Genomic DNA, 17,406 nt, shown 5'->3' on the forward strand with positions numbered 1-17,406 from the left:
CTAAAGGCTCCCGCTGTTTCTTCCTGTCGATTGTGGGACACCTGGGAGGTGCGGGGGTCACTGCATTCTCTCCTAGTCTGACTAGAGAGAAGAAGGCTCCCTTTGTACATTAGATGCTCTCACCTCAGTATATTCTGCACATTTCTAGATACTGTCTTTTGTCTTACCTTTGATACTGCTGTTCTCAGGCCAGGTGATTTGACCCCCAGGAGACATGTGGCAACACCTGGAGAAAGTTTTCATTGTCACAGCTAGGGCATGGGGACTCCTGGCATCCCCCAGGGCTATGTGGTGGGGGGGGCGGGGAGTCCTGCCAAATATCCAACAATGCACAGGACAATCCTGCGTAACAAAGACTAATCAGGAAAAATGTCAGCAGTGCCATGGTGGAGAAACTCGGGGCTGCTGCTGTGCCCACCTAACTCGGGTTTCATGGGGTTGCTGCTGTGCCCTGCGTTTACTTCCGGTGTGACCCAGAGTCTCTGTCACAGGAAGCTAATGACCTGTCAGCCTTAATTCTCTCCAAGTCCTTTCCCGTTAGGTGTTGGTATTTCAAAGGTGTACTTTTTAATATATATATTTTTTCCTTTTGGAGTTTTCTTTTGTTCTTTGGGATGCATTTTTTCTAGCTCAGTAATGAAAACAAACCCTTATTTACAGTTTGTTGTGAAGTGGATGACCTTTTTCATGTCATTTGACTTCTCTTTGCTGCCCTGGTTTTCTCATCTGAAATACGCAGATAATACTAGGTCATATAGTTGTTAGAATAGCAAAGGGATTTTACATATATTGTTATCATGTACTAACATTAATAATGATAATACATTAGTATTGTTATATTAGGAGGTATACAAATATAGGTTAAGTGCTCACAGAGTGAGTCACAGAATCATATGCTCCCTCTTTTCAATGTAGTATTTCTTACGTGTAACAGTTTTCTGTTTATGTCCATAAAATCTGAAACACATTCTAAGCCTTTCACATTAGACAAATGCTTTGTATAGTTCTTTTAGTCCATGCACCAGCCATCATTTGAAATCGTCGTCCAAAAAGGAAATTCAGAAAGTTGTCAAACCATGATTGTGAACTTCGATTTTCAGTTTAGTCTCATTCTCCCTCTAACTCTTACACTGGGTCAGCGCTGACTCCGGACTCCATCAGGGCTTCGTGTAGGTAAAACTTCCGGGCACTGAGGTCATTGTTCTCCATTCAGGCAGATGGACTGAGACTAGGAAAACCCCCCCTGAGCTAAACTGAACAGGAAGAAGATCTTCAACTCTCCAGTTTCTACCATGACACGCCTGAGGCTGATGTAGCAGCGAAGATCGCAGACCTTCTCAATAAAATTTTCTATCTTAGAGGAACCTTGGTGATAATTCAGTCATCATCATCTGTATCTAGTATAAAATCCCCATTTTAGAGGTGTGGAAACAGAACCGAACATTTTAAGGAACTGAGTAACAGTAGAGCTGAGACAAGAAAGCCAGGCTGGAACGTGGGCTTCTCACACTCATTGCTGGGCCTTCCTCCCCCACTAACTGTCTCCTTCTCACCACCTCATTTGCCTCCATGTGCTTTTGTTTCTCTCTTAAGAGCATCGTGTTCTCTGTCACCTGTTCTTCATATTGTGAATCTGAAATATTGGCCACTCAATGCCAAGTTTTAATGTGTCACTCTTTTAATCAGTATTCCTGTGTGAATATGACCAGAATCAGGTAAATGATATCAAAGTTCACCTAGGTACTCAGGCAAAAACCTTAAATCACCCTTGATTCCTCACAATCTCCCCCCCCCCCATTTAAATCCTAAGGCCTGTCCTCTCTACCTTCAAAATATATGTGCCAATTCTTATCGCTTCTTTCCTCTTCCAGCATAGTGGCTCTGGCTTGAATGTCCAATAGAACTTTCTGTGACGATGGAGGTGTTCTGTATCCATGCTGTCCCATTTAGTAGTCACTAGCTGCCTGTGGCCATTGAGGGTTTGAAATATGATTAAGTGTGACTGAGGAACTGAATTTTTTTTATATCAGCTTTATCAGTACATATCCTACATTCTACTCATTGAAAGGGTACAGTTCTATGGTTTTTAATATATCATGTGATTGTGCAGCTGACACCTTAATATTTGAGCATTTTCTTTGCCCCCCAAAAGAAACCCTGTAACTATGAGCAGTTATTTCCCATTCTGTCCCCTCTCCCCCCAAAAACTCCCACCTCCTGACAATCACTAGCCTACTTTCTGTCTCTGTAGATTTGCCTCTTCTGAACAATTCAAGTAGAATCCTACAACAGATGGCCTTTTGTGATGGCTTTTTTCGCTTAGCACAAGATTTTCAAGGTTCACCCATGTTATAGCTTGTTTCAGTGTTTCATTCCTCTTTATTGCTCAAGAATGGAAGGATAGGTGTTTTGAACTTTTTCCTTCCTTTCCTTTCAAGTATCTCCCCTAAATTTCCAGACCATTCCTTTGTAAGTCGGTGGCCATCTCTCTCTGTTCTCATTGGATAACACTTTACTTTCCCCAGTAGCAGTCCCTTAGTTTAGGTATATAGCTATTGTAGCCCATAATATCACTTTGCAGTTGATCTTTCCTTATATATGCAAATATTCCTATCTTGAATCAGGAGAAAGACCATGCCCTGGAGCTCGATCTATGGCCCCACAATGACCAGATTCTGCTTATGATGCTACCTGGTCATTTTGGTGTCTTAGAAAACTAAACAGATCTTGACAATTTAATAAGAGATTCCTCAACAAGCACATGGGTCAGTGAGCCTGCCCAAATGTATGTGTACGGCAGCTACTGGGTTGGAAATTTAAACACAAAAATCCCTGTAATCCTTGGCCTCTCAGTCACAGACCTGAATTTGAATATAAAAGGGAATAAAAGAAGATTAGCAGTGACGTCCAAAGAAACCATTCCTGATGTTGAAAAAGGCTTTGACCCCTCAGGATAATAACCAGACTTTTCACAGCAGGCTAGTTGATGGAAGTTAGACAATTCCGTTAAGAGTTCAGCCCTAGTACTTGTTTTATACATTGTAATAGTCATTATGAACAAAAAAGTAGAAAAGTTAAGAAATTAAAGCTTCAAATTCCTAGTTGTATTTTCTAGATTGGATTGTTTGCATTCCCCCAATTCATAGACTTCAGAAGTTCATGCAATTGCATATGAGAACATGAGTAATGAATATCCCTCCCAAATTCTGAGTTCAATAATTATGAAATAATTTGTATTCATGTGGTTATCTTCCTTTATTGGCTCATAGTTCCAATTAGCAAAAACTTTTAAAAATAAATCCTAAAGGAACACTCAGAAAAAGTCAAATGCTGCTATAAATAAAGACAGGTTATTATAGTCTAACTCTTCTCTTTGCTTAACCCCACAAGGGGAGATTTTAATCCTTATAAAAATATAAATTTCAATACAGATCAAATATTTGGTTCATTTTGTTAGAAACCTGATTTTGTTTGCTTCATTTGGAGAAAATACAAGATGAAAACAATTCACAGTTAGAGGAGGCATTAGAATCACAGATGATGTAGTTTTTGAAAATCCTTTACCTTTTTTTTTTGAAAATCCCTTACCTTTTGAAAATGTTTCTAAAGTTCTGTTTTTATATTCTGAACAAAACAGATTGCAGTGCTCTTCCCCAGAAGTTAGTAATAACTTCTTTGTTTTTCAGATACTGCGTTGGCCAGTGGCCAGGCCACAGACTATTTATTTGTTGGAAATATTGTTTACACGGTAAGTTTCTCTCTGTTTACAGAACTGTTCTTAAGTGGCATATGTCGGCGCACTGCCTCTGGAAACCCTTTATATAAGGCCTTCCTTCATATTATTTGTTTTAAATCTTTCAACTCAATAGTATACATTTCTTCAAGTTCAAAATGGTTGTGAAATGCTTACCTCATTTTCTAGCAGAGATTTTGCAGAGTCAAGATTTCTAGACAGGTGATGACCAGGTCACCTCAAGACAGTTTCACATCTAGCTGTGAAAAAAAAGCAGCACCGTAGAAAGTGATTTTCCCCAAATCTTTCCAAGCTAAGAAAAGCACAAAAGTGACTCCCACTGCCTCTGGAGTGGAGACTTGGGGTTTCTCCTGGAAAGTAATAATAAGTCACCAAGGATAATACATTTTCCCCAATTCCTGTTTGTTTTCACAGTATGTTGTTGTCACTGTGTGTCTGAAAGCTGGTTTGGAGACCACAGCGTGGACTAAAGTAAGTTTTCTCTGGAACTGTTTCTCTATCCACTACAGATAATTTGATGTCATGGATCTTTTTTTAAGCCTTGGGAAACCAATCAGCAGGATTGAGCTATCTCATTTAAATTTTGCATGTAAAAATTTTCATTTGATCTTTATCAGGGCAAATTGGCCATCCAGAGTTTTCCGATGATTCATTTGCTTGGCACTTACTAACAGCTCTAAGCTATTAACAGTCCTTTCATTTCAAGTGTATATGCATGTTGTAAAAAAAAAATACAGAAAATACAGAAGGACATGAAAGAGAATTTTTAATTTCCATAAGTTTATGAACAAGGGGCAGTTACTGTTATGACTTTTCTGGATAACATTACAGATGTTTCACGTGTATATTTTTAATAAGACAATGCTTTATGGAGCATATAGCTTTGTAATCCTTTTTTCAGTTTAAAATAGATCGTGGACATTTTCCACAACTTAAAGTATACTTCCACAAAATCTTTGTTCATAATTAAAGAGTATTAAGTTTGATCAATATCCCATCATTTAATCATTCCCCAATTTTAGACATTTTGGTGACATGTCACATTTCAGGATCATAACCCATGTTTCATTTTTGTCCATCACTGCTTTATAAATAGACTCCTAATTCTGTGCTGGGAAAATGAGGGAGGAGATTGGAGGTGCTTGTGGAAGTAGAGAATCCTTCAAGTGACAATGGTAATTAATCCAGACAAGAGGTGATAGTGGCTTGGCCTGGACTCTTACAAAGGGGTGTAGTGAGAAATGGTCAGATTCTGGAAGTATCTGACTTTGATGGTGGATTATGTCATGGAGTGTGGAAGAAAAGAAGTCAAGGATCATCATATTTAGAGGCAAAGGAGAAAAAGCTAACAACTCAGCAGATGCTTAAAAGATTGTTAAGATGTAATATCCAGCCCAGATTTGTAAAAAGTTCTTTGGAAAATGAAAAGAAGAATCAAAGTCTCAAAACAATAAGTAAGAACATCATGTTCTTTTTGTCCATACGGTGCTCTCTTACTGGAGTAAGGTGAACTGGCCAATGTAGCTCCAAGTTGGAGCAAGCATTGGTGAGGACCAGTGAGGCGCTGGCTAAAACTGTGCAAGGGGTCTAGGAGAAGGTCTGCTGAGGTAGCAAAAGCACCTTGATCTTCAGGGTAGTTTGGGGCCTCCTGATCCTTGAATTCATTGTGTGACATTCTGAGACAAGATAATTACAAGATGGCACTTTCCAGTGACTAGTGAAAAATGTTTCCATGAAGAAAGCTGGCCTGGACACAGGGTTTCTGTTGCAGGTGGGGTGCGGGTGGCTCACCTGTGCCAGCAGAGAAGCCCTGCCTGAGCCTCTGTTTCCTTTTGCAGTTCAGTCATCTGGCTGTCTGGGGAAGCATGCTGATCTGGCTGGTGTTTTTTGGCGTCTACTCAACCATCTGGCCCACCATTCCCATTGCTCCAGATATGAAAGGACAGGTCAGTGCTCCTAACTGTGAGTGGGCTTTCCCTGTCTCAGGACACTGATGCTTTCTGGGCGTGGGCTGTCTATGTCTCATGACACCAGTGAACTTCGGGAGAGGTTGGTGCAGCCTGCTTCCATCAACATTCATCAGGAAAGAAACAGACCAAATTAGAGAATCAGAAAGAGGTTGCCTCGTCCACAGAAATGGCATTGGAAATTTTAATATTGGAGATTGTCAACTTATATCTGCTGGCCTACCCAGCATGTTCATGTTTCCATAATGAATCATGCATTAATTACATACAGTCCTGATGTGTCCAGGTAGTTCATGGCCCTAAACTGGAGATGTTTGAGTCATTTGCCATCCAGTGGTGGTGCAGATGGTCGTTGTGAGGTTAAGTGTATTGTTATGCTCTGATTATTAGTCACCTGTGAAAGATAAATCTAACAACTCCATTAGCCAGATCATTGATTAACCAGGATATCTCATTGTTCATCTCTTGAACTAGAGAGGCTTATTTAAATTTTTTTTAGAATTTTCTTTTATATTATCTTTATCCAGTGTTTGAGACTGAGCCTTCAATAGTGACCAGCTGGATCTTAGAACCAGTAGTATTAGTATTGGGTCTGGAGAGGAATTTGACAATTCCAGGTTCCAAACCATCTCAGTTTACAGATGAGGCTGGACAGGCCCAGACACTCCAGCCTCACGCCATTGACCCCCATTTTCTGATCTGCCCATTTCCAGCACTGTCCTAAGATCCCAGCAGGTGGTTGCCCCAGGCTCTATGCTTTGGAAGGCTCTGAGCTGGCCAGCCTTGGCTAGGTCTGTTCCTCTTCACAGGGTGAGAAGCCCATGATACCCAGAGCCAGAATCCTACTTCTAGTCCATTCCCTGGGTTTCTAAGATCTTGAGTTTCCTTCCTCAATAGCAACAAAAGCCCACTTCCCAGGCCTGCATGGTCCTTTCCCCATATCCAAGCCTTTGTGAATACCCTTAGCCCAAGGGGCAGCTAGTTGCAAGACACATGCATTGGGCCAATTGGATGTTTGCCTCTCTATAGCAACCCTGACTTGCATGAGGACGTTTATGCTGGGGGACAGATCCGAGGATGAGAAGAGAAGACCTATGGGTCAGGGACTTCCACTGGTGTTCCTGCCCCAGGAATGCATGTTATAGGGCCAGGCCTGTGCTTGGCACATCTGGCTATTATCCTAGCCTCACTTCCTCTGCAGAAATAAGCCCAAACTCCTTGGTCTTCCCAACTCTAAATACATGTGTAGCAGCTATGTCATGTGAGATAACCCAGGGGTGGCATTGCTTGCCTTGTTCCCTTGGCTAATCAGTAGCCATCAGACCCCAGGGTGTCCAGGACCTCCCCAAGTGCAGGTGTTGGCCAGGACAGACCAGTGATACAGAAGGGGGCACATAGTCCCCTAACACATCTACACAGTGAGGAATGAGGACAAACCCGTAACACACTTGGCAGTTCTTTCCCACACGCAAGTGGTGATGGAAATTACAGCGCGTTGAATGAATCAGGAAGATTGTAGAGCATTTCAAGAAATCAGTTCTATTTTAAAGCAATGTGATTCATCCCCCCCAAAAACAAACCAAGACAAGTATTCACAACAACGATGATCACTTGGCAAGGTGGTGATGCCTAGAATATCTGCTTTTGGGTTTTCTTCCTTCTGGGAAAGGGCAGGTATGGCCTCGCGACTGTTTCTTTTGGGGAATTTTATGGTGCTGGACAGCAGCTGATTGCGGCAGATAGTTTCTTAGGTGAGAGGAGAGTGACAGCTGGCAGAGTGGGATCAGTCCATGTGTGACTGGCCAACAAAATCAATTTTCTTGGAAGCCCTTCCCAGTGTTCTCACCAGAGAGATACCCAGGTGAACCCCCTCTTCATGCATCTGCAGCAGCAACCCTAGGTTAGAGGTGCCCAAGCTAGGTTGGCCTCTGACTCTCACTCCAAGCCACAAGCTACTTTCCAAGGGCAGAGAGGGCGTATCTGCTGGGCAGACACTACTAACATGCCACATGGTCACTCTCCAAGTTGGGTGCTGGTCTGTATGGTGTGAGGGCTTGGCCTAATGTTGAAATTTCTGTCACTGCGGACCTTTCAAACGCATTTAACAAGGTATTCCTGCCATCCCAATGCAAAGAAATCGTAATATCAAATCACGTATCTTTGGGGTATAAATTTTTCACTTTTTAATTTTTTACGTCATTCCCACTGTTTGGCGGGTTTGTATGAGGTAAATGGTGTTACTTGGAAATCGAACACAGCTGGCTAAGGTGAGGTTCTCATTAGACACCGAGTGAGACGATTAAGGTAGTTTTCATGTCATGGGACTTCCGAGTGCGTATGCTGCTGTGTGTGTGTGAAGGCCTGTTTACGATCACTAGTCTTCCTCCAGGGAAGACCTCTTAGTGGGGACAGGGTGTCAGAAATAGTGTCAGAGCCAGCCTGACACTCTTTCACCTGCTATTGCTGCCCAGCGGTTGGTTTGTTCTTTGAACCCTTTTGAAGAAGCCCTTACGTGGAGAGTGACCAAAACTAGCCAGAGATCTCCCAAAGACTTCCTACTGCCTCCGAGGGAATGACAGGCTGTCATGAAGAAAGCTGGAAGCCGGGCTCTTTGGGGCTACTATTGAAAATCAGCCCGAGCGACGGTCATCTCTTTGGTCCCGGGTGGGCATTATGGACTCAGTGTTTGTGTCCTCACCTCAAAGTCTCGTGTTGAGGCCCTACCCCCACAGTGCGATGGTATTTGGAGGTAGGGCCTCTGGGAAGTAATTAGGTCATCAAGAGGATTCGAGCTCCTTATAAGAAGGAGCCAGAGGGCTAGCTCACTTGTTTTCTGTCTCGTTGAAGATACAATGAGAAGTTAGTTAGATGCTGAAAGAGGGTCCTCACCATCATGCCGGCACCCTGATCGCACATGTCCAGACTCCGGTACCGTGAGAAATAAATGTCTGGCTGATAAACCACCCAGTCTGCGGTGTAAGAGCTAAGCCTGAGCTAAGACAGTTGGTGAATGCTTAGGAGTGAGGGGTACTCTGGGAAAAGACTTTTTTATTATTATTATTATTATTATTAGATGTTTCTAGTGACTTATATAAACCATATTTTTGTAGTTCACAGAGCAGTAGGATTTTGGCAAATGAACACGGTTCTTTTGAGCTTTGGAATGAAACTAGTTTAATGGCAAACAGCATTTCTCACTCGGGAGCCTGAGACAGATGCCCCACACAAAACATTCTGTCTGTTCATAACATCCTAAACTGTTGAAAAGGTACATTGTTCCTGCTGGGATTTCCTAATGGATTTGGTTAAATATTTCTTTCTTTGTCTTGTCCATTATATCAAGAGTTTTTCTCATGAGGGAGAAGGCAGGTTTTCCCTCGAGGGCAAGGGAGGAGAAGGCTCTAGATGAGAGTGATTTTCTACTGTCAAAGGGTCTTTATCTTCCCTCCAGCACCTCATGATATGATACACAAAACCCAACCAGACAGTGAGCCCCAGAAAGTCCCAGTGGAAGTTTCTGAAATTAAAGAAGTCATCTGCAGACTCTGTCTCCTGAAAATACACAACGTTTGTGGGATTTTAAGGGACACCTTGTTTTTCCATTTTTCTAGGTCCAAACTAGATCTAAAGCGAATTAAAAACTCAAGTTATATCTATCCTGGTTAATGCCAAAGTCCCCTACCAGGGAAAACATGTGCTGATGTTTTTCCATAGGGGACCATCTGCTTTTCTTTCTCCTAGTAGCATGATCGTGGGTTACAAGCATCTCCGTAATGGGTCCCCAAAGCCAGTGCTCAAGGTAGAAAATTTTAAACTTCATTTAGCTCAGAGCTGCCTGCTGAGGAAGAGCATTTGATTAGAGATGAGGAAAACTTTATCTAAAACCGGATCAGGAAATGTACTGCTATTTTCTTCACATGTTTCTGAAGGCTTTTGACTTGGGGAGCATCTGAGGGGATGCCATCTCATTTGATGTCTGTAAAAGGCTAAAGAGACCTGCCCCAACTAGCTCTGTCACCTTTGGTAAATCACTTAGCCTGTGTTAATTTCCTTATCGGCAAAGTCAGAATAATATTATCCACCCTTGTTATCTCTGAGGAATGTCGCACAGGTATCATAAGAAAACCCAAGGGAAATGGAAAACATGCCTGCTCTTTTTTCGGAAGTAACTAATTAGTTTTGAACTTCTGTAAATAGAGGTATTGTGACTTCAACTCCTAGTTCTTTTGGTCAAAGAATTTTAACATTCTATAGGTTCTAGATGTGATATTTCTCAGTAAGGTCCAGGGACCACCTGCATCTGAATTATCTAGGTTACTTGTTTGGGTTTTTGTTTTGTTTTGTTTCTGTTTTTAAAGGTTTTATATATTTATTTGAGAGAGAGAGAGAGCATGAGAGCGGAGACGGTCAGAGGGAGAAGCAGCCTCCCCATGGAGCTAGGAACCCAATGCGGGACTCGATCCCGGGACTCCGGGATCATGAACTGAGTTGAATGCAGTAGCTTAACCAACTGAGCCACCCAGGTGTTCTCTAGGTTGCTTGTTAAAAAACAACCTCCTCCCCACCCAGAAAATATGTTCTTGCAATATGCACGCACACACATATACACACACAGGCACACACAACCACAGGCCCTGGGTGCATAGCCCCAGCCTGTGAATTTTAATAAACCTCCAAATTGTTCCTCCCTGAATGTCTGAGAACTGCTCCAAAGCACCTGAAATATTCTTCCATCTCAGTGTTTGAGTCATGCAGGGTGTGCTAGGAGAAGATGGTGTTATTTAAAATATCCACAGATGATTTATGTCCCCTGGGCAGTGGTTACGTAAGACGTGGCAGGTATCGCCAGTGACAGCTTTAAGGCACCTCGCTTTCTAAATAGAGAATTATACCAAAAGACATTACATCGTTCGCTATGGAAAAATATTCCTCATCACCTTTGGTGCTTTTCCTTTAACGTCCTTTTCATTGCTAGTAAAAGAGGGAAAAAAAAACTTTCACTTCAAAGCCTACAAACTGCTAACTCTGTCTGCCGTGCCAAACTCCCGGCTCCAGCCAGGCTTTCTTTTCTTTTTTTTTTTTTAAATTTCAAACACAGGAATGGGTTTACATTTGGGTTTTATACCGCACTTGTGTATACATGGTGCAGATCCCAGTGGGTGAACAGTATACTGAGGGAGGAGTGGTTGCCACTTGGTCAAAGCGACCCACCGCCCATCTTCCCTAAGTGACCGCTTCCTCCGGGACTTCGCAGACTGGTAGGGTCTCAGGCCCAGGTCTTTTCCACACCAAATGTAAAAAGAGGGGGTTTTGTTTCCAAGTGGCATGTGCTCTGGGAGATAAGCGAGGCAGGAGGGTCATGGCCCCATCGGCCCCCATCTTTACTCAGCTGGGGTTGTAGATCATCTGTGTAGGACAGAGACTGGCCCGAGGGCCAGGAGGGAACCTGTGCATAAGTTAACTTTCCTGGCGTGGGACAAGGTTGTTTCACCCCCAGCATCCATCCTCCACCACCCTTTCTGAAGGGGCCCAGTTTGTAGGCAAATACCAGACCTTGTGTAAGAGACCCAGCACCTATGCAGTGTCATTTCTGCCCCTGACTCCAGGCGAGAGCCAGATCCCAGCTCGTGCTGTAGTCAGTGATTCAGAAACCCAGCAGGAGACACAGGAGACATTCGCCAGGGGCTTCTGAGATGGACACATGCTTGCTCCTGGGAGAAATGCATCAAAGAAATGGCCTTCTTTTGTGTGTGAGGTAGTTGCTTCTCTGCTGCCCAGAGCTGTTCAGCCATAAGGAGGGAAGCTGCCTCCAGAATCCTGCTGCTGCCTAAAGAAAAAAAACCAACCAGTCTCTTGTGCAATTGCTGAGACACCAAATGAAGGCAGCATCAAAGTTCCCTCCAACCCACAGCCCTGCTGGCTTTCCAAGGAGCACCCTGTGCGTGTGCTGCCTGTCCTCTGGGAGTAGTATGTGCAGGGAAAAGGCACCCCACTCACACACAGATGTTAGGATATTTCTTTTATACTTATCAGCATATAATCAATCAAGGAAATACGTACTTTTTTTTTCTTTTTAAAGATTTTATTTAGTTATCAGAGAGAGAGAGAGAGAGCACATGCAGGCAAAGGCAGAGAGAAAAGCAGGCTCCCCACTGAGCAAGGAGCCCAATGTGGGACTCGATCCCAGGACCCTGGGATCATAACCTTAGCTGAGGGCAGCGGCTTAACTGACTGAGCCACCCAGGCATCCCGGAAATACATACTTTTAAAAGACAGGTTTAAGCATTAACATTGCATTGTATACTATATTTGAAGTTAGGTGGTTTTTGATTTCTTTAAAGATTTGGTTAAAAAAAACAAAAAGATACCTAGCAATAAACCTAGCTAAAGAGGTAAAAGATCTACACTCTGGAAACTTAAGAACACTTGTAAAAGAAATAAAATGGGACACAAAGACATGGAAAAATGTTCCATGCTCGTGGATTGGAAGAACAGACATTGTTCATTAAATATGTCTATACTACCCAAAGAATCTACACATTTAATGCAATCCCTATCAAAATACCACCAGCATTCTTCACAGAACTAGAACAAACAATCCTAAAATTTGTATGGAACCACAAAAGATGCAGAGTAGCCAAAGCAATCCTGAAAAAAAGAAACAAAACTGGAAGCATTTCGATTCGAGACCTCAAGCTCTATTACAAAGCTATAATCATCTAGACAGTATGGTAGAGGCACAAAAACAGACACATAGATCAATGAGAAGGAATAGGGAATCCAGAAATGGACCCACACCTCTTTGGTCAGCTCATCTTTGACAAGGCAGGAAAAAGTATCCAATGGAAAAAGACAGTCTCTTTAACAAATGGTGTTGGGAGCCTGAATGTCCCTCCACTGATGGTTAAAGAAGAGGTGGTGTGTGTAGTCATACACATGCAGGATTATTACTCAGCCATCAAAAAGAATGAAATCTTGCCATTTGCAGCCACGTGGATGGAGCTAGAGTGTATTATAATAAGTGAAATAAGTTAGTCAGAGAAAGACAAGTACTGCATGATCTCACTCATATGCAGAATTCAAAAAAGAAAACAGGTGAATAAATGGGAAGAGGTGAAGGGAGAGAGGGCAATAAACCATAAGAGACTCTTAATGATATAAACTCAGGGTTGATGGAGGAAGGTGGGTGGGGGGATGGGCTAGATGGGTAATGGGTCTTAAGGAGGGCACTGGATGTTGTATATATCATGATAAATCAGTGAATTCTCCAGAAACAGTATTGCACTGAATGTTAACTAAGTAAAATTTAAATTAAAAGTAAATAAATAGATAGTAATAAATTTAATAATAATATATAATATATTATACATAATATACAGTAAATATATCATATACAATAAATAAATATATAAATATAAAAAATAAATGAATGATAAAAATAAAGAATCACTTTAATGTCACAATTATTAGTGTTTTAGGTAATAACAGCCCAGAAACACCTAACATGAATACTGCAAGCTTATTAGAATTATCTTTAATATAGCAATATTGATAGAGTAGGTCCTATTTTCCTCAAATAATATACTTCACAAGTCTGTGGCCTCATATATGTGAAAAGTGGTCAACCTGATAAGGTAGAAAGCCCCATCAGTAGAGACTTGCCTCTTGGCTTGAAATAATTTTCTGGCATCTTTTTTGTACAGTTTTCTTATTTATTGAATTTGACCAAGTTATTTGCTAAAGTCCAATTTTCATTCTGGCCTTTAAACTTGTACACTCTGTGTAATAATAAGATTGACTTGCTCTGTTTCTGGATGGCATTATCATCTGGCTAAATAACATATGAGCAAAATTAAGGACTCCCTGGTTTCTCCTGTAACTCTTGTCACCCACATCCAGGGGTCCCCCCATTTGTGTGTGTTTGCTGTCCTTAAAGGCACCCCACTCAAACCCCTGTCGGAGGCAATCACGGGAACTGAGAAACTTAAAACGATCACCAAAAATTATTTATTGATAATGAAAAGAAAAACAAACCTTCGCTTGATCAGGGATATCAAGATGAGTTCTCCCTATAAATATTTGGCTCTATAAATATTTGGGCTCTAAAATCAGAAAATTCAGGCATCGGATGACAGCTTCCTCAGAACGTGGCCTTTGTAGTTGTTACATATCATGCCAAGTTGGGGTTTTTTGCCTTTCCCTGATTTCTGAACAAGGGGGAAGTGTATTTTTAAAAATGAATGAGCTCCTTAAAGCTATTTATGATTCTTTGTATGGGCAGGAATGGGGCCAGCCTCTTTCTCCTGGTTGCTTCTGTGCTACAGTCCATTGTTCATAATCTCTGTGACTGTGTTATCCTGAGCCTCAGTTTCATCAGGAATGTGGAGAAAATAGTACCTACCTTTGGAGTTAATAGAAAGATTGAAGAAAAGAAGGCATGTAAATAACATTAGGTACTGTTTTTTGAGAACTTACTATGTCTCAGAGGTACTTCGTATAAATATGCTGTACATTTGCAATTGCACAGTGAATCAAGCATTAGCTCACATGGTAATCTGGCAGCTGTAGGAAGGTACAGAGGCTTGGGAAGAGAGCAGCGGCACGTTGGACAGGCTCCAGAGTGGAGTAGCTGGGGCTTGCCAACGTGGCTAGACTCCAGGGTGTGGATGCCCAACCTTGGTCACTATGAAGAGCCCCCAGGGTATGGTTGGTACAAGCCATGTGTTGAATAAGTGTCAGATGAGTCTCCTTAAAATTTTGCTTTAATTAAGTTGCATAGTAAGACACCTACCCTGCAGTAGTGGAATTTTTAATACAGGGCACCTGGGTGGCTCAGTCAGTTAAACATCTGCCTTAGACTAAGGTCATGATCTCAAGGTCCTGGGATCGTGTCCCCCATCGGGTTCCCTGCTCAGCAGGGTATCTGCTTCTCCCTCTGCCTGTTATTCCCCCTGCTTGTGCTCTCTCTCTCTCTCTCTGCCAGATAAATAAACAAGACTTTAAAAAAAAAAAAAAGAAAGAAAGAAAGAAAGAATTTTTAAGACATAATTGTAGAGTCAGAAGCATACGCATACTTTGTGTTTGAGCTGCAATCTTCTGGTATTGAACTCCAGGAAAGTAGGTTTCAGACAATGTCCGTTGTGTATGTGTGTTTAAGTACATCATGGAAAGCCTTAATTTTCAAGTTCCTGCCCTCCCTCCCCCCAGACACACCCCCCCACCACCACCGTTCTCTTTCTTTTGGCAGTTTATTTTATTTTGGCCTCTTGTTTCAAGGATGCTGTGTGCTAATTAGAGGCCAGGCGGCTTTGATTGTGAGTTATTTTTCTCTTCAGTGAAAGGTTTTGTTGTGGTGTTGGCATTTGCCATTCACTCGGATGTTAATTTTTTTAAATATCTGTCAGCAAATTAAAGTACACATTACATGCTGATTTTGTTTGTTTGTAATATTTATACTCAGCGGTCACAGAGTATGTTTGATGTGGTTTTGAACTTTTCCTTTCTCCAAACATGTGGAAATGTGTATGCGCGGCACTGGGGTTGAGAGTTTCTATGCAGGGGTTTACTTCCCGGGCAGCTGCAGAAGAAAATGGCTTTGTCTGGTGACCACAGTGGGGGACCGTAGTCCTCCCACCCAGAGACCTCTTTCTTTAGGTTTGTTTGATTTAAGAGGTGCAGAGCTGCCTGAGAAAGGCCAGCAGATAAAGGATTTGTGCAAGAAAAGATAACCTAGCAAGAAAAGGGTAGGTTAAACCAAAGAGAATCACAGCCTGCTGTTAAGCCCATGCCAGGCCTTTCCTATTTTGTATAAAAACAGTGATGCAAAGCTGCTGTCACCAGAATCCAAGAAGATCAAAATAATGAAAGGATTTGAAGTAGGTTAGTCCTCTCTTCAGTGACTCTTGTGGCCATTGGCATCATAAAATATCAGAATCCGCCGAGGAGATCGTATGCTTTCTGAACGGCGATTAACCAGCTATTGTAAGAGTTTGACATTCCTTCAGCTAAAGACAGGAAAAGAGGAATGTACGTTACCTGTGTCTGTGCCTGTAGTGCACATTCATTCATGAGTGTTATTTTAGTTTTTTAATTTCTGCAACCTGATTGTAACAAAAGCTAGAAACTGGAAGATGGGAGATGTTTGTATAGACTTCTGGGCACACCGTGAGGGCAAGGCCCACCCACTGGCTCAGCAGCCACGGACACCTCTTTAACATCCTAGGTGCAAGAGCATCTTGTCACCAACCACCTGCCCCACATCCCTTTCCTGTTTTCCCGGTCACAGCCCCTAAAGCCTTTCCCCCTTCCAGAACATGCATTGAGACAGTGCCGTTTCTGCCTCTACTCCACCTCTGGATCTGGACCTGCCCCCCCACCCCCCAGGGCTAGTCAACCAGGGTGTTCATATCGTGGTCCATGGTGACCCACACCAGGCCACTTAAGGACAGTTCAATGACTTTTTTTTTTTAAAGATTTTATTTATTTATTTGTCAGAGAGCACAAGTAGGGGGAGTGGCAGGTAGAAGGAGAAGCAGACTCCCCGCTGAGCAGGGAACCCAATGGGGGACACGATCCCAGGAACCTAGAATCATGACTGGAGCTGAAGGCCACTGCTTAACTGACTGAGCCACCCAGGTGCCCCTCAAGGATTTTTTTTTTTTTTTTGACAGTTAGAGATCACAAGTAAGAGAGGCAGGCGGGGAGGGGGGGGAGCAGGCTCCCTGCTCAGCAGGGAGCCCAATGTGAGGCTCAATCCCAGGACCCTGGGATCATGACCTGAGCTGAAGGCCAGGCACCCCAGATTTTTTTTTTTTTTAAATGGAGACTAATAAGGGAAGGGGAAAACACTTTTGCTGCCAGGCTTATTTTATAGAGATGATGTCAGCCTGAAGTTGCCAGTGGCTGCCACAGAGAGAGAGCCTGGCTGGGGCTCTGAGCACAGGACAGAGGAAAATCTGGACTGAGAGAGAAAGAGAGAGAGAAGACAGCATTGAGTGCAGGGCTGAATCCAGCTCTGCCTGAGGCTAGGACTTTCTCTGAATGTTTAGATGCACATACTGATATATTCCCATTTTTACTTAAGACCATTCAAGTTGGATTTCTGTTACTTCTGAAAATGAAGAAATTGCTAAGTGACAGACACAAGAGGTAAAACTGGGTCAAGTGAAGATAGAACTCTCCAAGCCTTCTGGAAAGTTGGCAGTCATTGTTATGTTGTAAAAAAGCAGCTTGTGAACTTTTCCTACTGTCTCCAACTTGAGTGCCATGGGACGTTGCCTACTTTTTGTAGCCTCCCCCTCCTCCTTCCCTACCCAAGAACAAGAAGACAGGTTTGGGTAGAACAAATTGTTTAAAGCAGGGATGTTAAGAAGTGGAAGCTTTTCTGAGAGAGGCCTCTTTTCTTTGGCAGCCAACAATTCAAAATATCAGCTTCGAATGACCCTGAGCAGTGCTGTCCATGCTGTTCATTGTCATGAAATATCATGAGCCACACATGGATACAGTTCAATTTTCCAGTGGCTCCATTAAAAAAAAGTTTAAAAAAATGAAGTTAGTTTTATTAATCTATTTAGCCCAACTTGAGATCAACATTAAAAGAAATCATTAGTGGGATAATTTATGGCCTTTTTGTACTAAATCTTTGGAATCCAGTACATGTGTTAGGTTGACAGTATATCTCAAGTC

The 17,406-nt window shown here is 42.4% G+C and overlaps 1 protein-coding gene across 1 annotated transcript in view; it reads left to right on the forward strand.

Moving 5' to 3' along the window:
* The window catches only part of ATP8A2 (ATPase phospholipid transporting 8A2), a 617,557-nt gene that overhangs the window by 466,413 nt on the left and 133,738 nt on the right, over nucleotides 1–17,406 (forward strand). The window contains exons 31-33 of the mRNA XM_044249456.1: nucleotides 3,687–3,748; nucleotides 4,169–4,225; nucleotides 5,593–5,700. Coding sequence (XP_044105391.1) covers nucleotides 3,687–3,748; nucleotides 4,169–4,225; nucleotides 5,593–5,700 — 227 coding nt within the window. The remainder of the gene's footprint in view (nucleotides 1–3,686; nucleotides 3,749–4,168; nucleotides 4,226–5,592; nucleotides 5,701–17,406) is intronic.

Source organism: Neovison vison, chromosome 5, assembly GCF_020171115.1.
Source record: "Neovison vison isolate M4711 chromosome 5, ASM_NN_V1, whole genome shotgun sequence".
NCBI classification, from domain to species: Eukaryota; Metazoa; Chordata; class Mammalia; order Carnivora; family Mustelidae; genus Neogale; species Neogale vison.